We start from the raw sequence: 26,280 nt of genomic DNA on the forward strand, positions 1-26,280 counted from the left end.
CAATGAGCAATATACATTGCAAGTGTGTTAACCTCAAATCTAAGATCAAAGGCCAGCAGTCTGGAGACTTCTGTATCTAACAGTGCCATTTTCAATACCACTCTCTTCTGCTCCCGTAAGTACTGTACCTCAGCTCTACAAGCAAGAAACTCAAATTAAACTGGCAAATCTTTATAGAAAGCTTATCCTGGCCTTGGTGTGTGAATTCAGCACAGCACCCCTGGCCTTGGGAAGATACGACATCATAGAGAAGACAGAAATAATTTCAGGAAGCTATATAGAGTGTAACCAAAGCCCCACACACAGGGTGAAAACATGTGTATTCTCTTTGTGCCCTGAGAAGAGTTCTTACAACAAAGGTGGAAAGCTGCAAGAGACCCTGCATTTACTTCTAGGGAGACTCACTGATCTGACTCTGAAGAAATCTTTCAGAAATACTGTTTACCACACCCTACACCAGGTGTGTGTCAGTGTGTGTGTGTGTGTGTTGTATGTCTGTGCACACGTGTGTGTGTTCGAATGCGTTCAAACACGGGTCATGAGGTCTATTACTTGGTGAGTCATCTCCCAGCCTGAAGAATTTCAACTCTTTGTATGATTATGATCTCATCAAGTATAAAAGCAAATAGTTTGGGAATCAGTGAGAATGGAATCAATGAGATGGGAGCTGAAAGTTTCATTTAGGAGTTCTACTGAGAAGGAATACAGATTTGGGTCAAAAGCAATAGGAATGGAAACTTTAAGAAAACCTGAGCCCAGGAGCCACACTTTGGGCACAGACAGCTCTGCAAAATTTGACTAATCATGGGTTAAAAAAAAAAAAAAAAAAAAAGGTCAATGCAAATTCAGAAACTCAGAGCTTTTTGGACAGCCAAATCAAGACACTAGGATCCACAGCAAGTTGAAAATACAGAGGGCAAACTTAGTTTTAAAATATTCATTCGATCCCATCACTTCCCACTGACCTTACTCAATAACTCAAGACACTCCCTAAGTGTTCAAAATACTTGGTGCATGAAGAGCTACTATAAATACCTCTGCATTCACTCGTCTCCTTAATTTGTTTATAATCTTATTACTTCTCAGTTAAACAATGGCAAGCTCTGCTCACACTGCTGTCTTTGTGTGAATTAGAACAAGGCCCTCCCTCCGGATTCATGAGTTAGAAAAAGAGCATTAGTCTGCAAGGATGCAGCACCCCTGTGCCCCCCTGCACCCCCAGTGTTGGGGAAATGGGATATACCATTGTAGGATGATAAAAGAAGATGGGCTTAGAGGCCTGAACAGAGGAGATATTATAGACATGCTCACAGTTTTATGTTGGCACAGAACACCCTAGAAATGCTCTGGCAGTCAACTTAGTCCCACTGTGCCATTTCCGCTGGACTTATCCAGAGTACTATACAAACAGACAACAAACCAAAACCCCAAACCAAAACCAACCACCGCCAACAAACTAAAATTTCCCCAGCTCCTTCAAGGAGCATTCTGAAGTCCTTGGCATGTAACAAAATTTATTTCAGGAAAAGTTTCCTGGGTACTCACCTTTTAGCATCTGCCTCTCCAGCTGTAGTTCCCTAAACGCACATGATGCAAGTAAGATTTACCCAGAGTGCAGAGCCTGCTTCGGACTCTACTTCCTTAGACGACCAGACTCACCCAAGTCATTGTATGGATGAGTTTTAAACTTTTGAAAGTCCAGTGGAGAATGGTACCCTCCCTCTGCATCCTTCCTCCTTGTGTTGCCACCTCAGCTGGGGAATTGGCCAGGCTGTGGCTGTTCTACCTTCCTCTCTGAGACTCTCCTTGAGGATGTCTTTTATTCATGTGTTTTTCCCCAGCACCAGGATTCAGGCACCTGGTCCGTGCTTACTGAGTGAAAAGTGATGACGTGCATAGATATTTCAAATGGACAAACAAACAAATAAAAAAAAAAAAACCCAAATACCAAAAACCCCAAAACAACAACAAAATCCCCCAAACCAAAAAAGCCCCCAAAAGTTTTGATAGTTTCTGAACATGAGATATTCTGTCATCTTTTGAAGTCTTTTCATTTTCCATACTTCTCTATAGCTTTGGCTATTACTGTAGGAGGTTAGTGTCTGTGGGAGGTAATCAATTAGGATTACTTTACTTTCTGGGTTGCCACTCAAAGCTAGTTCACTCTGGCAGACATATTTACTTTTGTAAGGTGTTTCAAAACACACCTTAGCTAGTAATTCCCTGACTTCCTTATAGACATTTCAACTATGTTTTATTAAAAAGTATCTTCAAGATGGAGGTCTCTGTCCATTTGCCCAGGATTAAAATGCCACCAATGATGTCATTGACAGTGGTTTTTAATCAGTGACGTTCAAGTGCTAGAGCCACCAATGATGAACATCGAGACAGTCACACAGTCTATCAATAGACCTTACCTAGACTTTGCAGTTTATTTTCTAACTCTCCCACCTTCTCTCCTTCCCTCCTTTCCTCCCTCCCCCTCCTCTCTCTACCCTTGTGTGTGTGTGTGTGTGTGTGTGTGTGTGTGTGTGTGTGTGTGCGCGCGTTTGTGTGTGTTCTCCCTTCCACAAGGGCTGTGAGCGAATGCGGTCAATGCGAAAGAAGATAGTGTACAATATACTATTTAAACACCAATAAAAAACATCAAAGGAGGCAAAGCACAGCAGTAGGAGGTCAAGAAGCAGAAGCCCAGCGGAACTGTGCAGCCTCCAGACCAGCTCAGCTGCCTCTGCTTTTTTTTTTGGCACCAGATACAAAACTGGTCTACAGTTCCTACTGAATATAAGGGCAAAGAGTATTTGTCAGTTTTTCTTCAGAGAAGCATGATGCTAGTGATAAGGAAAGCGCGTGTGCTATGCAGGTTTGTGCTCATAGATGTTTATTTTCTTGTCCTTTTAGCAGTCATTGAAAATGATTGAGTCCGGGAAGCTCTTACTGTGGAAACACGAGGTTGTGAGTTGGATGCCCAGCATCAATGTAAAAGCTGGTCACAGTGGAGCATGCTTACAGCCCAGCACTAGGGAGAGAGCTTTCCTCAAAACCTGTTGGAGAGGAACTGAGGAAGACACCTGATGTCACTCTTCAGCTGCTAGATGCACACACATGCAAATGGCTGTACACCCCCCCCACACGCACATCAACATACAGACACAAGACATACACATGCACACAGGCTCATGCACGCACACATGCACGCACACACTCGCTCCTAAGCATACTGACTGCTCCTATGATTTTCAACATTAATGCACATTTATACCTTTTCAGCTTGCCTCTAGCTTCTTTAAAGATTTTGTTTGTTTTGTTTTGTTTTTTTCTAGACAGGGTTTCTCTGTGTGTAGCCCTGGCTGTCCTGGAATTGCTCGATAGACCAGACTTACCTCAAACTCTCAGAGATCTGCCTGCCTCTGCCTCCTGAGTGCTGGGATTAAAGGCCTGTGACACCACCACCCACTTTGCCTCTAGTTTCTATTACAGTTTTAGGCATTCTCCCTTCCTCCATCTCTTTCAGTCATTTCTTTTCTTTTTTCTTTCTTTTTTTTTTTTTTGAAAATAGAAGAGTGAAGAGTAGCTGGCTGTAGCGACTGCGTGTTAGCCGGTTGTTCTTCTTTCGTCCTTTGTCTTCATTTTCCAGGCCTCACCCGTGCTTGGCTGACGGAAACACCGCTGCTGCAGAGTAGCATATGTGGGACTGGAGTCTGCCTTTAAATCTTGGATGCAAGCCTTAGGTCCCAGGATGTTCCCCAAATGTAAAGCCTCATTATTATAATGTAGGCATCAGCTTATTTAAATCGTGGGATGCTGTGGCAAGGCGCTTCCCATTTCCTGCAGCTGGGGTTTTTGTTTAATATTCCTCACATCTATGACTTTCTTAAATTGGGAAAAATCTGAAGTTTCAGGTTGGGCATGATGGCACACGTCTTTAATCCCAGCGCTTGGGGGGTGGGGGGCAGAGGCAGGTGGATCTCTGGGAGTTCGAAGCCAGCCTGGTCTACAGAGCAAGTCCAGGGCAGGCAGGACTACATAGAGAAACCCTGTCTCTAAAAGCAAACAAATATTTTGAAGTTTTGTATACCTTCTTATATTTCTAATACTCAGAATATTTCTCTCTCTCAGTTCTTCCTTTAAATATCTGTTGAAGTCTCCATGAGACAGCAGGAGACACACTTTCCCATCAAGGAGAGAGAGAGAGAGAGTGATGTTTGGTACCACTGTGCTATCTTATGTAGCCTTGCATTCATACTGCATACTCAATAAATATTTTGTCATTTGGGACCTGACATTATAATTTCACGCTTATTTAATTTCACTGTGCATCTATAAGTGAGAAAGGTAAGCAGTGAAAAGTTGGCTATTGGAAGGATATATTTTTTAAGTTTTTTTTTTTTTTTTTAAATGTATGAGGGTTCTGCCTACATGCGTGTTTGTGTGTACCACTTGCATGCCTACGGAGGTCAGAAAAAGGGCATCAGATCTTCTGGAATTAGAATTACAGATGGTTTTGAGACACTATGTAAAGAAGAGGGACTTGAACCCTGGTCCTCTGGAGGAGCAGCCAGAGAGCTCTTAGCTGCTGGGTCATCTCTCCAGCCCCGCCTGGGGAAGATAGTTCTACTTAGGCAGCTCTGAATCCAGCCAACACCTCAAAGAAAATAACAACCTTCAAAGGTTACTTGAATTACTCATGCAAAAATTATGTTGGGGGGGGAATATAAACTAGAGTGAAGGGGTGGGGGTGGAGGTGGGGTGACAGAATTTTCTTCTGCTTCTTTTCTGATATTAAATTCTGAAGGTTTCAATATTAAGTCCTTTCCTCTCGTGGGCCTCATATCTGAAGGGCTGCAGCATGTGTATGCACATTTGCATCAATTCATTATGTGTTTACTGAATTTTTCCAGAAATTAATAAGTGTGATAGTTGCAAGGCTGTTTAACACAGTGTCTGGCACATAGTAGTTGCTCAATAAATATTAATTTATTTGGTTTAATGGGATGAATTATGTATAAGACCCTTTCTTTATATCTATGTGATTAACCCACCCTCCTGTTTGTCCTTTTCATCTCAAGAATGACCTGTGTGTATTTTTTCCTGAATCTGTAAAATAGGCTGGGAGATTAATTACATAATATAAACAAGAGTATCTGGCTAGCATTTTCCTCAAATCTCTTTTATGATTTAAGATGTCTTGAGGGATTGGGAAATAAGGTGAAAAAAAAAAAAAAAAGAAGAAGAAAAAAAGAAATGATGATCTTTATCTTTACCAATGCAATAAAAAGCTTAAGAGCACTCGTTTATGACTGTCATCTTGAAGTCACTCAATTCATAACTGGAATGCCACAAAAACAACTCCCTGTTAGCCCAGAGGGAAAAAAAAAAAAGAAAGAAAGTAAAGGGGAAATTCAGATTAGTCACATAGAAGTTCCCCCGCCTGCAAAATCTGCAGAGTTAAAACTGAGAGAGTCTGCCCTGCTCCTTCAATTGCCTTTTGCCTCAGGTTCTGGAACCTTAGTCTGTATCTTCTGACCTACAAGCTTGGCTTTGGCCTTTTCTCCTCCTTTGTGGTAAAGACCAGCCTTCCCCAGGTTCCCCTTTGCCACAGCTGTATCGTCTCCATACCGAGACCGAGAAGATGGAAGGGCAAGGGGTTCAACCCCTGCACGAGAATCTGGAAAACGGATCGAGGCCAAGACTGAAGTGGAAGGAGCAGGTCTGGCTGGTGGTCTCTGGAGTTCAGGGAGTGGGGCTGCTCCTGTGCCTCATCTACGTCTGCCTGCACCTCCACCCTTCTCCGGTAAGATGCGCCAGTGCGTGCTGCCTTCCCTCCAGCTCCTGCTAAGTGCCAGTTGCAATAGCTGCAGCTACCTGGCAATAATGTAATGCTAAAACTGTTGAGGACCCCCCACCCGTTCCCACCCCCAACCCCCCCATCACTGCCACCAAGGGATTGTAAAGTGAGGTCAAATGCCCTTTGATGTCTCTTTTCCTTCCTATTTCAACAATAGCAGTGTTAGACAGAAGGGCCCTGCTTTTAGTTTAGTTTTTTTTTTTTTTTTTTTTTTTTTTTTTTTTTTTTTTGTTAAAGCAAAAGTCTTGGTATATCTTAATAAGCTGTCACCTTGAAGCTTTGGGTCACTTTTGTCTCTTCATCCTGGTAGTGCTGTGTTTGATCAAGGAATCAATATAAAAAGGAGATAAATAACAGACTCATTTTACTTTCTATCACTTTCATGCATCTGCAGGGATCTGGTTTTTTTTTTTTTTTTTTTTAATTCAATATTAAGTCCTTTCCTCTCATAGATCTTGTATCTGAAGGGCATGTGTGGGCACATTTGATTGTTCACACACTTGCATCAATGACTATATATATATATATATATATATATATATATATATAGATATAGATATAGATAAAACAATCACTCTAATACCTCAGGTCTTTTTTTTTTTTCCTTTAAATGTTTCTTACATGTTTGCTACAGAGGGTGACTCTGTAGTCTCCCCAAAATTCCTTGTTGGATCTGGCCTCATAATTCTTGTTTCCTCGGTGGCTGCTTTATGTCAGGAAATCTTTCCCTGGTGGATGACAGAGAAGATGGAAGTTATTTTTAAGGTCCATGTCAGGAACAGAGGTACTTCAGATTAAACCAGGATACCATGAACGGTCCAGGCAAATGCCTGGGCTTGTCTCTGTGTACCGGAAGTGGTGATTTTGGTAAATAGAAGCTGGGGGAAGTATATGTGTCATGACTGTTGAACCATGCACAGTGCTAGTCCCTTGGGCCAGCAAACTCCAGAAAACGTAGCTGGTGCAGTGCTCAAGGCTGCCTGGCCAGTTGGAGCATCACTGTGCTGGTTCTCTTCTCTCTGCTCCCACATAGGTCTCTGCGCAGGACTTTGGATAAAAAGGAAGCACTTTGAAGAGAGGGTGCTAGGGTGGAGTTGTGTGTGTGTGTGTGTGTGTGTGTGTGTGTGTGTGTGTTAGGATGCAGACCGGAATTAGGCTTTTCTGAGAAGAAAGTAAACAGAGTAACTAAAAATAGACCAGCGGAGCGCATTGCATAGGTCTGGGAGTCTTGAGATGTTTCAAACAACCGCAAGGCTGTGTGTTTCCTCACTCTGTGGGATGAGGAAGGATGCAAGGCCCCAGGCAAGGGTAACCAAGACATATAAGGGCACCAGACAGGCCCCGGAGAGAGAAAAAAGTGAAACACAGGCGTAAAAGGCAGGAGTCTGGGATCTCCGTGAAGAGTTTCACCCAGGGCCCTGATAAGAATAGGGGTCCCTTCTTCAAGTCACCCAGAAACTCTGTGGCAGAGGTGGGAAATAAAGCCATGTTTCCAGGTCCTTGTGGTAAGCAGAAATCTAGGCGGGAATTTGTTTTCTGTGGCCTTAACTCAAAAATGCAATCAAGAGCAGGAGAGGTACACTGAACGTTGAAGCTGTTTGCTCATAGAATAAGCAACTTGACTGCTCTTGACGGAGAAGATTTGGGAGGGCATAGCTATTTAAATTGTTTACACCGTTCCAAGACCTGGGCAGTGCAGTGGATTATTATATTTCATCCCCCTTAGTAAGGGGAGGAGAGCGTAGATAGGTGGCTTGCACTTCCCATGGGATTTGGTCAAATTGTTTCGATGGGGAGAGTGAGAGGGGCAAGAGAATATCTTTGACAAAGGGACTGGCAACCTTTGAAAACACTAATGTTTGGCATTATGGTTGGGGGGTGGACCAGGCAGTGGGGGGATGATGCCAGGAGACCTCTCCTCAGGAGAGCCATATCTTGTAGTGAGCTGTCAGGGGAAACTGAACTGCAGTGGTTATTCTACACCCGAGGCAACTAGGTTTTTCTGTTCTAGGAAAAAGGCATTTTGAAACGAATCGTGCTCATTCCCCCTCCCCTTACTTTTTAGCCTCCATTTCCTGCATTTGAAATTCTGAAGTTTAAGGCTTTTAAACTCTAGCAGGCTGTCGTCAGCTTTCCCTTCAAGCCTACTTAGTGACAACAGTCACTGGGCTGAATTTCACTCACATACATGAAAAGCAGTTTTTTTTGTTTTTGGTTTTGTTTTTGTTTTGGTCTTTGAAATGCCCCTTCACCGCCCCTCCCCCACTGCCCCCGAAAGAGGCTTACCCACATGGATCTTGTACAGCTCACTTTTTCTTTTGGGCCTTGGTTCTTCATCGGTAGGCGGACAGTTGTATGGGATGAACACTGACGTCTCTTTCAAGTCAGCAGCTAACACGTGTGTCATTCCAAAGAACAGGCCAGAGGCTGAAGGGTCAGAAAATGTACATTAGCAGAGTTTTTGTGCCTAAAGGTACAGATTTCTTGGCTCTTAAGGCTCGCCTGGAAGAAATCATATTTTCATGCATATACTTTCTATACTTAATTTATATTCTCTGTAGTTATTTAAGTAACCCATTCTGAGTTCATGAAACGTCTTGCTTAGAAGGAGGGAAGACACAAACACTCTGGAATATCAATGATTCAAATGATGTAATTGAACGCTGCAGCAGCTGACTCATGGCACACTGGGCCTTGCCCTGCGTTACTAACTAAAGTGCTAGGCATCTAGTCTCATTGGGACTTTAGCTAGGAAGCCATGTCAGAGGGAAAGCTGGCCTAGAAGGTTAGAAGCCTTTTGTTTTTATTATTTTTAATGTGCGGGTTGTAGTTTTATATGTATGAATATATATATGTAAGCATATATATATGTTTATGTGTAGGTATTTGCATTTGTGTCCATGGTTATATGTGTATGTGCAATTGCGTATGGAGACCAGAGAACAAACTCGAATGCCATTCTCTTTAAGATAGCATCTCTCATCGGTCTGGGGTGTACCAGTTAGGTTAGATTGTCTGGTGAGTGAAACCCAGAAATCCTCCTGTCTCTGCCTTCACAGTACTAGGGTTATAAGTGCGTGCTATTATGCCTGGTGTTTACATGGGTTCTAGGAACTGAATTTAACTTCTCATGTTTTATAGACAAATACTTTATCATCTGAGCCATCTCCCTACTTGGTGAGGAGCTGTTGTAAATTATATTTGTGTGTTCTGGGGCTATTGAAGTATTCTAAGCTCCATGTCGCCTGTATCATGACCTTGTAGAGTTAGGAACGCTTTCCTTAGCGAATCCCACCGTCTTGCTTGTTTCTGCTGGGGAAAGCAGAAGTGGTCTGTGTCAAGGAGAGTCAGAATTAGAATTCGGTTGCTTGGTGATGTTTCATATTATAACTTCAACATTTTTTAAAAAGTATTTTTAAATACTGGAAAGAGGAATTTGCCTTGAATCTTTGTTTAGAGTTAATTTAAATGTCTACATATAATCTAACATGTCTTTTTAAAGAAATTATTCTAACTTCAAATTCAAGTAGAATTTGATTTTTCTGAGCAACTTTTTAAGAATTAAAAGAGGAACATCTGGAATGTTGTATTAATTCATGATAAAGAACTTTAAGGCTCTAATGGTGGGTATTAATGAAATGACCAGAGACCCTGAATTGTTGAGTAGGTATTAGCCACAGTATTTTATAAGAAAAATAAAACTCAAAGAAGGTAGGTAAGTTGCTCATGATCGCCTATCTACCTAATTAACTAGATAGCTTTGACTCCTGTACAAGAATTCTTATCAGCTAAATCATCCTTTCATTTGTTCTGAGTGCTTTCTTTTCTAGGGCACTGTTTGAAGCTTCAGAATAAAAGCTGCACTGGAGAAGATTCTTTTGTTTTAAACTCTTTGAATTAATGGTCCAGACTTTAAGTGAGGCCAAAAGGTGACAAATATATGGAGACTTGCTCCAGGCACAGTAGGAAGAGGCATGGAGGAAGAAGGGGTTGCCTGAGATGTCTGGGTCTATACGTGTGGAGCCAGGGGAACTGAGGGAAGAGATGACATACTTCAGATGATGTTAAGGTTAAGAGTAGAACTTCTTGTATAGGATACTGTTTGCGTTGGGTCTAAAGATTGGCAATACAGATTCAACTTAATCTCACCTGGCACTAGGGGGCACCACAGTAAAACTAACCACTCTCTTATGTCTTTAAGGCAGCCCGCCCTCTATAATCCTTAAGCAAATTCCTTTAGTAACCTTTGTTGATCTAAGAGGAAACCACCTTCTTGGGAATCAAGAGCTCATTCGCATAGATGAGGGCGAGCACTGTTAGGCAATAGTATTCTTGTTCACACAGTGGTGGTATTTCCTAAATGAGTAATTTAGGTACATATACATTCTGACCCCAGTCTTTTAAATAGGATAGCATAGTGTGAATTATGCTGAAAAATGTTTCGCCCAGATACACACGCCTGACCTACGGATATGATCTTTCTGTTTATTTTCGTTGACCGCTGCCGCCAGCTACTACCACTGAGCAGTTTTGCCAAGGGACGAGCATCCCTGCTTTGATTATTCTTTTCCTTTCGGTGACAGTGGCTCTACACTCTCAAAGAACATGCCACTTTCTTCCCATTTCAGGGCTTTTGTGTTTCTGGAAAAGGAGCACCAACTCTTTGTGATCACGTGAGTCAGAGGAGCCGAGAGTAGTGTTGTTAGGACTTAACTTGGGAAAAGAAAGCGATGACAACGAAAGCCCGAGCTGTGATGTCACAGCCTTCACATAGTCACTAGCAAAATGCACAGAAGAGGTAGTTTGAAGCTGGAATCTCTAACGTCCTGTGCTTTGCTAGTTTTGATACTTTTCAAATGACCGAGTGAGAGTATGCCAGAATGCAGACCTTGGGGAGAGACATTGAAGGGTAGCAGCGCACACAATGAAACAGAAGTCTGCCTTGTTCCAGGCTTTTGGCTTCGTGATCCTGAGTAAAGTTTCCTGCATGTCAGCTTAATACCTTTGGGATTAGAACTAGGTTGGGAGGATCATACACCTGAGCACTGAGCTTTGGAACTGCCAAGATTGTTGTTGCTGTTCTTGGGCGTATTTACGTAAGCACGCTGTGGCGTAAGTTTTGCTTTGTAGTGGGTGTGTGCGCCTGCGTAAGTGCAGACTGTCAGCTGCACCCCAGTGCGGCAAGCATGCCTGCCGCTTTAGGATTAATCATAGCTTCATAGACTTGATTTCTGTACTGTAAACTTGGGACTTAAAATAATGCCTCTTGGGGGCTTGTTTTTTTAAACATGGCTTTCTAGCTAAGAGTTGTTTATGGCTGTAGCTGAGAATGAAAGAAGACAGAAGGAGAGAATTTATGAAGTCATGAAGTGTTATTAGTGTCTGCTTAAAAAATGCTTCAAAAGTCTAGAATTCAGGGTTGGAAAGATGACTTAGTGGACAAGAGCGCTTACTGCTAGTCTGAAGACCTGGTCTGGTTCCTACCACTCATATCAAGTGGCTCCCAGCCCCATGTAACTCCAGTTTCAGGGGACTGGATGCCTTCTTCTGGCCTCCGTGGGCACATGTATGTGTAGGGTATACAAAACTCAGGCAGGCACATATTTATAAATAAATAAGTTAATATATTTTTAAAAATCTAGAGTTACAGGATTAAAATATATGTACCGGCTATTTTCATCAACTTTCATTCACATCTTCCAATTCTTCAGAGACTTGGCTGTCAAACAGCAGGAAATTATACATACAAGAAACTTGTAGTCTGGCTCACAATATTAGAAACACAGATGACTTGAGTGGCCGATTTTTTTTTAGGAGATCTTTGATTCTGAAATGTCCCATAGGTGGGTTAATTTGTACAAATTTTCTTGTCTTTGATAACATTTTAAGTATTCCCATGAACTAACAAAGAAAAAGAAACTCTCACCTTATTTCTTTTTTTTTAATTTTTATTTATTTATTTATTTATTTTTTGTTTTTTTTTCTCACCTTATTTCTATACTGTTTAATAAACATTATGGATCAAAGCCTTCATTACAAAGTATAGCATTATGCTGATGGGAAACTGAGAGCTTCCATGAGTTTAAGTGATGGACACAGAGGGCGGGGCTTCTCTGCAGACAGCAAGGACATGAGCCTGGAATCCAGATATGCAGTCAGACAAAAATCCTAATTTTATAAATTGTAAGTCAATGTTATAAATTAAAAAAGAAACATCAACATAGTCAGCAAGGGAGCAAATAATGCCTTTCTCATTATAACATAAGTTGTCAAACATGTTTTACAGTTTAGTAATAGACATGTTTTCTGAATTACTTGTGTGTTAGGTACTTCAATCTTTCAGATTCCAAGGCCCCTCAAGATATTGCTGTGGTTCTGTGTGGTGTAATAAAGACTGGGAAAATCAGAGGCCTCGGGGCAGAGTGTAGACAGAGGGAGGCTGAATGGTTTGTCCCATGGTAATGCGCCCTCCTCAATTGGCCCAGTTTTCCCCTGCTTCTGGCTTCTCTTCTATACCATGTCCTTGCAGGTAGGTTGAAACGACATGGTTGTGCTATTTTGCGCTGGGGAAGTCTGGAGCAAGTGGCTGGCCTAGGTCTGCACAGGAAGACCAGGGCTGGGAATGAAGGGGAGGGCAAAATCCTAACCTGGCCTCTGTCTTTACGCTTGGCCATGACTTCAGAGTGCTGGACTTGAGGAATGTTCATGGCTGTTTCAAAATTTGACTTTCCTGTCTGACATTGGTTGCTTTTGAAGAAAGATTGGGGGATTTATGCCCTGTCACAGAAGAATGCTTACAACTACTTGCACAAAAAGATAACATGGTTAATGAAGTTTTGATGATTACATAATGCTTTAGAGGGTACTTTCCAAAAACAAGCCATTGCCCACATGGCATGTTATAATAGAGAGGGAAGCCAGTCTGCCTTCATCTTCCAACTTCTCCTCCTCTTCGTTTTAAACAGGAAGGAGATTGTCCTGTATAATCTTATAGATTTTGCTAATTCTATTAGACACCAATGCAAGCAATGAGTGTGTTGATGTGTTGTGTGGTTTCTACACTACCTGCAAATACACATTCAACTGTTCAGTGGTTTTCTGGGGCATCTTTAGTTAACTCTCATGATCTGGGTGGCTTAAAATAACAGGAATGGAATCTCACAGTCCTGAAGGCTGCTGATGCTGGAAAGGTCATGCTCTCACCGAATGCTCTAGACACGGATCCTTCCTCATTTCTCTCTTGTTTTGGGTGGTTGCCAAAACTCCTCAGGCTCTTTGGTTTCACACCAGCCTCTGGCCCCATCATCACATGGCCACCTTCTCATCTCTGTGGGTCATCCCACTTTCTTTGAAGAACACCAGTCATATTGGATTTAGGACCCGCCTTAGTCCTGTTGATGTCATTTTGACTGTTTACATTTGTGAAAACTCTTATGCGTATCTATTTCCAAATAAGGGCACATTCTGAGTTTTAAATACACACACATTTAAAGGGCATGCTGTTCAATCCACTGAAACCATTTATGTCTTTTAAAATTAGTGTTCATGAGTACTGGTTTCCTGACAGGCACTTAGGCAAGACAGATAACGCTCCTCCTTGTTCGGATAGTGTTTGTAACCCAGTGGGAAAAGAAGGCAGTTAAATGAGAGTGGCAGGACATATGACAAGCGACCTGGTAGCCAAACATGGAAGAAATAGTAAGGAATTTCACAGGAATTGCTTTGCTTTCGGTTGGGATTCAAAAAGTGTGGGTTCTTCTGGTGCCCCATATTTGGCCATGTCCCCTTAATGGGGAGGTCCGATAGCACTCAGAGGAAGGATAGCAGGCTATGGAGAAGAGACTTGATAGCCTAGCATCATATTCAGGGGGAGGAGGTCCCCCTCAGTCACAGTCATAGGGGAGGGGAATGGGGTGAAAGCAGGAGGGAGGGAGGAATAGGAGGATGCATGGGATGGGATAGCAATTGAGATGTAATATGAATTACTTTATTTTTTTTTTTTAAAAAGTGTCAGTTCTTTTCTCTTACAGTTTTTCCTCTCTTCTGTTAATTAGAAAAAGCTTTAGTTAAAACTGCCATTGTCATCACTGTCACCACCATCATTTTCCCAGTGCTACACGATCTGATGGATCTGATGACGTTAGCTTTCACCAATCTCATTCTTCCTGGGAGCACATGCTGAGAGTTCAGCCTCCTGCAGAGGAGTCTCAGAGCCTTGCCACTGCACTAGGCAAAACCTTGAGTGTTCATGAATTACCAGAGAAAACTCTGCTGCTGGGGAGGGAGAGGCCTGCTGCCTTTCTTGCATCAGATGGGGGTCTGTGTCAAGATCTGTGGTCCAGAGGGTTTTTTTTGTTTTTGTTTTTGTTTTTGTTTTTGTTTTTGACACATAATGTTTGGGGATTACTCTTTGGAATTCGGTGATGTGATCTGATGAACTTCTGCAATGGAGTTGTCATTCGACACTGCAGTGCAGCCATCTTAATTGAGATGAGAATAATAAAAGGGAAAGGACTTGTTTCAGACTCAGTACAGAAAATAGGAAATCCCTACCGGTCTGGTGCCCAGTCCACTCTACTAGGTGGCCTTCTTAAGGTGGCAGTCCCTTCTTATATAGTATGTGAGACTAGAAATGGGTAATGTCCAGGAGAAGACATCAACAGCAGGACTTTTGCTGCTTTTTTTATACTCAGAGATGACCAGGACAATTTCAATAATCATGACCGGACCTAGGCCAGCAGCTATATGGTCACATAACAACAGACACTTGTAATACTGTACATCGGTCATAGTTGTTGGAATTGGCCATCTCGGGTCAGCAAATATTTAATTGCTGAGTGCTGTGATGTTTGAGACTCGGCAGGTGATGCACAGGATGCATTGTAAACTTAACTCTCTTGGTTGCTTAGACACTAAACCAGTGCAAGAATATTTTAGTGGATAGTTTCTCAATCACCGAGGGAGGAAGAGAGAAATGTTTCAGCAGATCCCTCTGTCAGTGTTAGCTCAGGGATTCTCCAGCAAATTTGGAGCGGGAAATCCTAGTACGAGAACATCTTGCCTTTGAGGATACAAAGAAGTAGTGTGTTGGCTCAGGCATATCTCTTTTCATGCATTTTAGTGTTCAGGTTACACGCATGCTTCTGGCTGCTTTGGTTGTTTAGTTGAATATATGAGATTATTCGTGGTGGTGGGGGGGGGCAACTAGTGACAATGCAATGAAACCAGAGTCCATGTGCTTTGGGGTGGAAAGTGGGAAGACTCTCTAGAGCCCACATACAACCATCAGTACTTAGTCTGACAATGAGAGAGGGCATGATTAGAAGAGGCCACCAGCTTATCAGCCTGCTGTGTAGTGGGTAAGAAGACAAAGCCGCAGTAAGGAAAGAAAACACGGAAAACCTGTCATCAGAGGCATTCAGGCTGGTTGTGAAGAAGAAGTTGTTTTGGAAAAGAATTAATGCAACTTTTCTTTGGGCTCATAAAGATCTCTATAAAAGAGGCTGGAGAGATGGCTCAGCGGTTAAGAGCACTGACTGCTCTTCCAGAGGTTATGAGTTCAATTCCCAGCAACCACATGGTGGCTCACAGCCATCTATAATGTGATCTGATGCCCTCTTCAGCACTGTATGCATAATAATAAGTAAATATTTTTAAAAATCTCTATAAAAAATTTAAAGCAAGGTTTTCAAAGCCACTGCCTTTGTCTCTAAGAGAATTTAACTTTAGGGATAAGTTTTTATGAATATTGAAGGTTTTTTTGTTTGTTTTTGGGCTTTTGTTTTTGTTTTTGTTGTTCTTGTTCTTGTTTTGTTTTGTTTTGGCCAAGTTTCTGCCTATTCCTATTCTCCATCCTTTCCCTAAACAAGGTCCTGAGGTTTTTTTGGTTGTTGGGTTCGCTTTTGTTTTTGTTTTATTTTGTTTCGTTTTTATGAGAAGCAGAGTCCACCCTTTGCAACAGGCTTCTTACATGTACTACACAGTAAATCCTCAAGCAAGGAAATCTACCCTCCCAGTCTACTGTAGCATGGAAGTGTGAAAAAAAAATCTCACTTTTCTGTTTTGAGACACAGCCAATGAATGTATTAGGCTGTGCTTCCATGGCCTCTCAGATGGTAGAAGCTCAGGTGGGGATAGCAACTCTGTCACAGTGGAGGTGGCATCGTGGTGCACTAAGGGAATACTGTCACAGATCTTTCCTGGTCTCCTCAAGTGACTCACAACTCATTCATGTGCTCCCTCAAGATCTTCACATTGTGCCCTGGTGCTGAATGAGGAATAGCAGGCTTCATATATGACTACAGAGCCTACTTTCTGGTTTCATATTTGATGAGTCACATCTGCTCCTGGCACAAATACCCTTTTTCCTGACAAATGCCAGATGACTATAAGGTCAATAGCATTATGTCACATCCCACTGAGTCAGAAGCAGAGGTTGACACTCTCCAAAGATGATCTCTTAAAACGTTATCTCCTTCTTGAGGCCATGGCATGAGCAGCTGGAGGAGGACCAGCCATTGAAGTCTTCCTTCTATGTTATTGGGCAGCCCAGGGAAGTAGCTGATTCCAGCTCAACCACACCCTCACTTTGAGCTTGTCTGCGGGGCTTGCTAACCTCCTGCTAGGACAGGTGCACCCAGTCAGAGGCCATGTGATAATGCTGGTGATGGGATCTACACTGAGAACCTACAGGGCTGTCTGAGAAGTTTTTTGTTTTTTGTTTTTGTTTTTTGAGAACTGGGTATTTTAGAATTCGAGTATTTGGACAGTTATTCCCAAATTCAAAATTTTGATCCACTTGATAATGATGAGAACAGTTCAAATCAGTCTCGTGTCCCAGGTAAATGCTTCCTTATGAACTCTTTATTTTTAAGGTATCCTGGAATCAAGAGAAGAGCAGCTACTGTAACTCTGAACTCAGTTCCCTTTACTCCCTGACAAGCTCGAAGACAGCATGGATTCTCATTTTCCTAATTATAATTTGTAATTTTTACATGTAATTGTTATGTGTCATGGGGTGATTTTAAGCAGGGGCAAAGTGATGGGTTGCAACGCAGTTACCTCAGTGCATGGCACAATTAGATGCTCTCAGTTCTTTGTCTCTTTGGAGACCTCCTTTGGAGGTTTCTTTTGCTAATTGTAGAATGTCTTCTGTGATCTGAGTCTTCACTCTTTCAATATTTGTCTCTCTGCCTTGTTTCCTTTAACACAATAACAGATGAATCACTAAGGTAAAAGGAATACATGTATAGAATAAAATTTTATTTGGGTTTAAAGAAAAGCAAATTTATGCTATTTTCAGAAGGACTGTGACCTGACATCATTTTGCCAAGCAATAATTAATAACTTGCTACTACTTCTAGACAAACCACCAAATGATATGATAATTATATCATTCTTTAACTACGGAATAGCTTTCAGGGAATAGCAAGCATTTCTTGAGTACCATTTTTTCCCCCAGGGCTTATTGAAAAATCTTTAGAAGTTGACAGGTTAGCACAGTGATTTTCAAACTGTGAACCCTGGATTCTTGAAGGAACATTTCTACTTTTATTTTTCACAAATTTTCCAGGAGACTATACTGCATCTTAGCATTTAAGCACCACCAAACTTACAAATCTTCCTGTAGTGTCATTTCAGTTGTCCCTAGATATGACATATACATTACATAGTCAGATGTCAAATACCTTGTATTTACCACCTGGGTACTGAATTGTTTCTGGGTTCACATGTTCGCCTTTCCCTTCCTTCCTTCCTTCCTTCCTTCCTTCCTTCCTTCCTTCCTTCCTTTCTTCCTTCCTTCCTTATTTTCTTCATCTGTAGAATATCTGACACCCAGAGGAGAAAGTATGGATTCTGGATTTTTCCTGGATACCATCATGATGAGGTCATTGCCAATCTGCCGTGTGGTAATGTTTCTTCTCCAAGGTTGGTGCTGAAGTAGATACAAGAACAGAGGAGTGGAATATTAATACAATCTTCAGGGCACTTTCTCTTCATTTATATTTGCACATGCAGGAAAATTGATGCCATGTCTTGTGGTATAGAGCTTTAGTTCCCAGTTAGGAGGCTGAACAAGGAGGATCAAAAGTTCAAGGACAGCTTGGGATAGGAAGTAAGCTCTAGGCCTGCCTGGGCAACTTAGTGAGATCCTCTCTTAAAATAAAAAAGAAAGAGCAGGGGCTATGACTCAGTGTTAGAGCACTTGCCTTACATGACCAAGGCCTCAGATTCAATCCTCAACAATCTAAATAAAGGAAAAGAAAACCACTTGACAATATAATAAAAATTGCAGTGGATTTGGGGACAGGATTTAACTTTCGTCATGTCCATGGACTTTAATTTCTTCATCTTCAACACAAAGCTGTTTTCTTTCATACCATTTTATGCTTCTGGGACAATCCTATTCAAACTTCAAGGCTTACTCAATGCTGGCTGATCCTGGAGTTTCCTTTTCACTTATGACGAGAGACCTTCACACTTTGTAGAGTAAAGGAACTCTGTTCTATAAGCTATGATTATGAAGAAACCCTCTGGCTCTTTGACATCTCCCAGTTTCCTTAGCATCTGGAGATGCTCTGGGGCATGGATTTTGCTCTTCTTGGTATTCTGACATGGCAGTTAATATATCAGGGTAGACCAGAAGTCTTTGGATTGCTTTCTGGTATACTTTCTCATAAGGCCCAGGTCCTCTCTAGTTTACAGCTATTCAGAGAATTTGATTCAAGGACTTTGGTAGTTTTGTTTCTTTAATTTATTCTTCCTTTTTTCATATGCAAAATGCAATATTATGTAGACTAAATTATTAAAATGACATGGATTTTGTTTTCTGTGTATTAAAGAATAATGGCTGATATTTATTGACCCCCTCCTTAAATATTTTGTGTCAGGTGCTAACCATTCATACACAGTATTTCATTCAATACTAGCCTTCTGAGACAATAGACATTCTGTCCCCACTTCACAGATAAGAAATTGAAAATTGTGCTCGCTTTGGCAGCACATATACTAAAATTGGAACGATACAGAGAAGATTAGCATGGCCCCTGCGCAAGGATGACACGCAAATTCGTGAAGTGTTCCGTATTTTTTTGTGGATAGATGGATTGAGCTAAAAATGATCATAATGAGTGAGTTAACCCAGAAGCAGAAAGACTCAAATGGTATATACTCACTTATATCAGCATACTAGCCCAAGGGGCATGTCCCACGAAAGCCTTCACTTACCAGGAAACTGGGACAGAGGGGAGGACATCCTATTGGGACTCTAAATGAGAGAAGCATGGGAGAATAGCAAAGTAGAAGGATCCAGAGGGTCTTAGAAACCTACAAGTAGAATATTACGATAGGCAGATTTGGGCCCAGGGGTCCCACTCAAACTAAGGCACCAGCCAAGGACAATACAGGCGGTAAACTTTAAACCCCTACCCAGATCTAGCCAATGGTCAGAACATTCTCCACAGTTGAGTGGAGAGTGGGATATGACTTTCTCACATACTCTGGTGCCTCATATTTGACCATGTCCCCTGGAGGGGGAGACCTGGTAGCACTCAGAGGAAGGACAGCAGGTTACCAAGAACAGATTTGATACCCTATGAGCATATACAGGGGGAGGTAATCCCTCTCAGGAATAGTCATAGGGGAGGGGAATAATGGGAAAACGGGAGGGAGGGAAGAATGGGAGGATACAAGGGATGGGATAACCATTGAGATGTAACAAGAATAAATTAATAAAAAAAATTTTAAAAAAAGAAATTGAAAATCATCAAGGTAAAGCAATTTTCTAAAAGTCACATCAAAATAGTCTAAGACTTATAGCCATTGAAGATATTATCAGTCAAGAGTGATTTTGTTTTATTATAGGGTTCACTTTTGATATTGCACTTTCTATATTCTCCTGTGTTGCCTCTCTCAACCCTCCTCAGCTGCTGGCCTGGGCATCCCTTGCTCTTTTAGGGTAGCTCTGCTTCAACCAGAGCATTTTACAACTGGAACCACACAGGGTGTAGCCTTCTCTGATGGTTCTTTCACATGGATATACAAAGTGAAGTTTCCTCCACAGCTTTTCACGGTCAGATGACTCACTTCCTTTTAGCACTGAAAACAATGGTCACGTTGTGGCTGCTCCATAGATTTACCTTCTCCAGAACCCTTGGTTGCATCCAAGTACTGGCAGTTAGAACTGCAGCTTCTGTAAATTTTTGTGTAAACAGACTTAAAATATTTGGTATGGAGATACAGCTGTCAAGCATTAAGGATTTGATTTGGGCCTGAGGTTGAGATTGTGACGGGGAAAACAGATAAGTAGACCTTCTGGAAATCAAGAGGAGAACCAGCAGGCTTTTCTGAGCGATTAGTAAACTGCTCTACTGTTTGTTAGCTCTTAGGACATTCCAGTTACAGTGTGAAGTCTTATCGTCGGGAGTATGAAGGCTAATACCAAGAAATGGGGTGTGCCTTTTCCAAATTCACAGGGCCAGAGAAGCCACGATCTGATCCAAACCCCAGTGTGTCAGATCTGCTCGTCTTGCCCTACTGGGTTTTTCATCTAAAGGGAAGGGGATTAGAGAAAAGCATGGGCTTCATTGTGAGACACAAAAAGATATGCGTGACATGTGAGAATGAGGATGCAGCCGGGCCAACCATGCCATCGGTTTTGGAACCGTGGGGATGTCCCTGACCTGCATGGATGGCTCTGGGCAGTGTCCCTGTATAGAAGAGTGTCTCTAGGAAATGTAGGAATGTCTCTGCACAAGGAGGCTGTGACTTTGAGAAGTGTAGCTCTGGAGAGGGTGGGGGTGGAGACTCTGGGAGGTTGGGCAGATAGTGTTGAGCATCAGGTGTGTAGATTGAGAATAGAAAAAGTTCTGGGAGCAGGAAGGATGTCTTTTGCCATTCAGAGAAACCACATACCCAGTGAGCTGAAAGTTGACAAGACACTGGTACAAATCAAAAGGTTTTTAGATGGGGTTAGAGGTATGGCTTTGTGGTAGAGGTAGTGAAGCAGTTTCTTAGCATGTGAAAGGCCCTGGGTTCAATCCCCAGCACCACACACACACACACACACACACACACACACACACACACACACAGAAAAAAAGAAAAAAGAAAGAAAGAAAGGAAGAAAAAGATCAAGTCACAAGGACTTTGAGATCAGAGAGCTTGAAGGAAATTTGTGAACGAGGAAACTTCTTGTTCTCTTCATTTTCAATTACCACATTAACTCAGAGATGCCATTTTGTTTTGTTTCTGCGTTGAGACATGGTCTCATTATGTAGCTCTGACTGGCCTGGAGCCTGCCGTGTAGACCAGGATAAGATCCACCTGGCCTTGCTTCCTTTGCTGGTATTAAAGGTGTGTGCCACCACACCGACTAGTTGTATTCCGTTTATTTATTCGTTGTTGTTGTTGTTGTTTGGGAAGGAGTTTAAGTATATGTATCATGGAAAGCTACAGCATGGGGAGCTTGCCCTGACACGGGTGCCCACAGCGTTGTAGTGCTTTTCTGATGCTCAGGGAGATGCTCAGCCCACCCACTACTTGCTCATCTGGTATCAGAACCCAGGAGCTGCGCACTGCACTGAGCTCTAGGCTACTGCATAGAGTACTGGTATCAAGCAGCACTGGCTGGCCCCAGAGCACAGGCAGGGCCCGTTATTTGTCTGGGGGATTATGATGGTGCGGGTAATGGTGCTTTGGTGAGCTCTTCTTCTGGAACACTTCCTAAAACACAAAGAAACAGCGTGCAAAGGGGGCGGGAGCCAAGACTCACGTTCTTGTCCCAGTCAACATTTCTCGCCATGGTCTCGCCACATTGCATCACGACTGCTTTTCTGCAGCCCAGGGCCTGGCAGTGCTCCGGGAAGCCCTTCCTCCCCACCAAGCAGCCTGTTGATTTTAGCCCAGGAAGGCCTGTGATCATATTGAAAAGAGAAGTGGGGGATTCCTCATTTGTGTGGGAGTCCCCAGCGGAATCCTTTTGACTGCGGCTGGCTACTAGTCTGCCAGGAGAGTGGGAAGCAGGAATTCCACTGCCCAGGGCATGAAAACAAATTTCTCCCATGCCTCTGATCAGGACGTTCTGCCAAAAATAGCCTCGTGGCTGTTGTTCTTGGCGGGAATAGTGGGCATTTTTCCCGTTCTCTTTGTTAGTAGGGTATACACCATGTGGTTCCCCTCCAAAGTGGTAGAAAGGGTCTCTACTATTCCTGACCTTAGGCTTCTATTTCTCCCTTCCGGAGACTGCATCTGCAACTGGCTGCTTGGTGCATTCTTTGACATATACTCAGAGTGCACAGGGACATTTCTGATTTTGACAGACATGAACATACTTTACCTATGGTTCTGCCCCTTTGTTATGACTTTGCTCCATCCTGAGTTTCTTTATCTTTTGGCTGCCGAGTCCTGTGCATTTTTATCTATCAAGCTTCTCCTTACTGTTACTTCTTCCTGCCGTGCACGGACTTGACTCGCGCTGGGTTTCTCTGGCTGTTGAAGAGGAGAAGGAAGAGATCCAAAGCTTAACAACAGCTACTTTGGTTGGCGGGATGGGTCAGTGGGTAAAATCCTGACAGCCTCAGTTGAAACTATGTAAAGGTGGAAGGAGAGAACTGATTCTACAAAATATTACACACACACACACACACACACACACACACATACACACATGTACACGCACACACCATAAAGCTCTACTACTGAGCCTAAGGACTTGAGGCTGAGTTCACATGACAGAAGGAGAAACTGACTCTTTGAAAGTTGGCTTCTGACCTCTATAAGCACACACACACACACACACACACACACACACACACGAACCCACATGCACATGCTTGCGCACACACATACATGCACATACACCACACTCACACACATGCACGGCTGTACAAATGCACACACACATGCACAAACAGTCTCACACACACACAATAAATGTAAAAAAAAGTGAAAGCCAGCTATATTTAAACATGCTGCGTTCTGAAGGTTTAGAGCAGATTGTATTGTATTTGTGTACTCCTGTGACACAGTAGAAGAGAAAGCACACAAAAAGCCTCCAGAACTTTCTTCTAGTTTGATCTGGGAGTGTCTCTGGGGTGTTTTTAAGAGTGCAGCTATTTAAATGGAGAAGTGGGGTGCTAATATAGTATATAGTATATTAACATAATATACCAAAGACAAGTTGGGCGGAAGTGAATATTTCATATTTCAGACGCTTGCGTGGTAGACCAGAATAACACCTCCCCACCCCCCACCCCCCACCACACACACTGGAAGAATGTATAGTTATAGAATAACAAAACAAAACAAGAACAAAGGCCGTGTAGCAAGTCCAGGTCAAAGAAAAAGCTACCTCTGTTGACAAGTATTTTTCCTGTGGGCTGCTGAATCTTTTTCACTTTTCCCCTAAACACTCATTTTTTTTGCCTTCCGTAGGTGCAGTACCCTTCAGTCCAGAGTCTCAGAGCCCAAGTTACCAGTGAGTATCACCAAAAGTTTAATTGGTCTTTATGTTTTGTCTTGTGTATCTGTGTGGTACATGTACGGCTGTGTTTATGAGCACACACACATGTGTATGTGTGGGGTGGGGTGAGGAACTGAACTCAGGTCCGACTGAAGCACCTTGACAGCCGTGTACCCATGTTTTTAAAAAGGTCTTTTCTGTAGTCTCTTCATTTCCCCCCCAGAACACAGAGCTATCATTTCCCTTTGAATAGTGTTGCATCCCCAAATTGTTGGAGTCTAAATATTAAAAAAAGAAAAGAAAAGAAAAAGAAAAAGAAAAAGAAAAAGAAAAAGAAAAGAAAAAAGATTAGTAACCAAAGAAGTGCCTGTACTTAACGTGCCTTTCTTAATCCTTCTAGAACTACATTTTTGGGGTAGGCATTTCATTTTGTCTTCATCTAAGGATGCTAAGGCTGTCTGGCTGTAAGACACCTGCCAGCTCTACTCTGTAACATGACGACACCTCATGAGAGCTGAAGGAGGCCATAGAGGAAGACAACCTGATCCTTTGATCAAGAGGGCTACTTGGGTCCTTGACTGCAGCCAAGCAGCAGAGGCTTCTATATGAGTTTTCGAGGATCTATTAAGTTCTCTGAGATGAACGGGAAGTATGTTTTGCCCTCAATAAATTATCCTTATTTTTGATTCAAAGTACAGCCCCTGGGCTCGGTACAAAGTAAGAATTATTGAATTGGGGCAGCACTAGGGCAAAGGTCCTGAGCCAGAGTAGGTATAAGATGTGGTGCTTGGCCATTCAAGGTGATGTGTAGGCTGATGTGGAAGTACAGAAAATGAACCTCGCTTCCGGAAAGGCCCAGCACGAGGCTACCGAAGCTGGAGCTGGTCCTGCTCTCCCCTCACCCCCCTTTGTCTTTTCCTCCTCCTTTTCTTTCTTTGTGGCAGTGACTCTTCCCAAGTCACTTTCTGGAAAATGCTGGTTACAGGAGGTAGAAGCAAGAAGCAAGAAAGGTGGCTGTGTCCCTGAGCTCTTACTCCTTGCTTTATGGGACTCAGGCCCACTTCGATTCCTCCTTTTTTGACTGTATTACCAGGCTTATTAGATGGCTGGCAAAGAACACCCATGATGTTGTCGGTGAGGTTGATTCCGTGGGGCATGTGGAAAATAGGTATTTAATGGTTAGTTAGAAAGGTGTAGGAAATGGTTAAGTGCAGTTGCTTTGGGTCAAACAAATTAGGGAGGGACAGACCAAGGCCATGCAGGCTGTGCTGCCCCACCCCTGACAACCTTTGTTGTAGGCTATGCCCTCAGCTGGAGAGTAATCACTGAAGATGCTGTCATTTCTTGTTTTTGAAAAAATCAGGAGATATTGGAACCTGTCCTTCCTGCCATATGTTGGAGTGGCAATGCCTGTACTCTCTCAGCTCTAACTCCCAAGCTCGCCTTATACTCTCCTGAAGACTGGCACTGGTTCCACCTTTTCCTTTCTTCCACAGGCACAGCTGGTTCCAGGCATCGCTATACTGCAGTGCTCCCTTGCTTTCCTTCCTTCCAAGGCCTCTCCCTCCTTGTTACTTTTTCTTCACTTGATCTAGCTTTACTGGAAGGTTCTCATCGCATATTCTGCTTAGAAATAATCTTGTTTTCAATTCTTTTTAGGATGTGAGGAAGGAAGACTATTCATCAAGTTACCCAGGAATGAGTATCAGACCATGGAGGTGAAGAACAACTCAATCACCATCGGCTGTGATGGACTTTATCTCATCTACATGAAGGGCTCCTTTTTCCAAGAGGCCAAGATCAACCTCCATTTCCGGAAGGGTCAAAGTCCCATCTCTATCCCAATGCTGAACAACGGCCAAAGGGTTGACTTCACTGTGGTGGCCTCTTTGGCTTTCAAAGATATCGTTTACTTGACTGTAAATGCTCCTGATATTTCCTGTGAAGACCTCCAGATAAATGATGGGGAACTAATTGTCGTCCAGCTAACTCCTGGTGGATACTGTGCCCACTGAAGATCTCATGGCAGCACTGTGGACCAAGTGCCACTGTGAATTCCACTCCGAGAGTGGACGGGACACAGGTTCTTTCTTGGGAGAGCCGAGTCCATCCTGCTCAACTCTATGAGGTGTGACCAAATGTGTGACCTACCCAACTTCCTCACTCAGGGATATTTAAATAGTGTCTTACATGCTCCCACAATTCCCTCAAGCCTGCTAAGAGTGCTTCTGGAAATTAAAAAAAAAAAAAAAAGTATTTTCAAGGCACATTGTCTCTGTTGGTCAGAAGATCACTGTAATAAACTTGTGTCACTGAAAATGGCACGTGACTACAATTTTTCTAGAATTTTGACATTGTCAAAAGAAAGAACAAGGAATGGAGCTATGAATCTGAAAAGGATCATGTCCACCAACTGGTAGGAGCTGAAGTACTCTCTCCAAAGTCAAGGCGGTTGATGTTCACATGCTCCCTTAAGCCCTCTTTCATTTCACAGGAGCTCAGAAAGGAGATCACCCTATGGAAACCAGGACTGGAAGACAACTGTTTAGGCAACACGGTGCACCCTGAGCTTCACCTGTTATCACTTTTCTGTCCTACTCTCCAAAACCACATAATAGAAAACTCCCTTCAAGGAGCTATCCAGGGGTGAGGATGCCACCAAAGCACCTCATCAGGGATGTAAAGAAAAGCAATGGAGCTTTGTTTCTTGTACAGGGTCTGAGCGATAATTTACCCCAAGGGTTATTTTTTTTTCAAACAGGAGAGTAATGAGTAATGGATGGTTCAGGATAAAGGCTGAGAAGGATTTCACAGTCTGGACAGGACTGGTTTGCAAGTTCTTTCTCCCAAAACTTTTATGTAAATTTTTTAATAATTAAAAAATGTATAGTATTTTCTGGCCATTTTAAATAGAAGATAGAACACATCAAAAAGTCTTTCTAGATGAGTCTGTATCCCCATAAGGACTGCC

At 42.5% G+C, this 26,280-nt stretch overlaps 1 protein-coding gene and 1 non-coding gene across 2 annotated transcripts; both read left to right on the forward strand.

Moving 5' to 3' along the window:
• Positions 1-5,285: 5,285 nt before the first annotated feature.
• Positions 5,286-25,886, forward strand: Tnfsf4 (TNF superfamily member 4). The gene is made up of 3 exons (XM_051147688.1): positions 5,286-5,794; positions 23,282-23,324; positions 24,969-25,886. The coding sequence occupies exons 1-3, from the start codon at positions 5,633-5,635 to the stop codon at positions 25,322-25,324; spliced, it is 561 nt and encodes a 186-aa protein (XP_051003645.1). The 5' UTR covers positions 5,286-5,632; the 3' UTR covers positions 25,325-25,886.
• Positions 18,833-18,939, forward strand: LOC127191247 (U6 spliceosomal RNA). Its single transcript, XR_007830863.1, has one exon. It is a non-coding gene; the product is annotated as a U6 spliceosomal RNA (small nuclear RNA).
• Positions 25,887-26,280: the final 394 nt, after the last annotated feature.

This window comes from Acomys russatus, chromosome 6 (genome assembly GCF_903995435.1).
Source record: "Acomys russatus chromosome 6, mAcoRus1.1, whole genome shotgun sequence".
Lineage (NCBI taxonomy): Eukaryota > Metazoa > Chordata > Mammalia > Rodentia > Muridae > Acomys > Acomys russatus.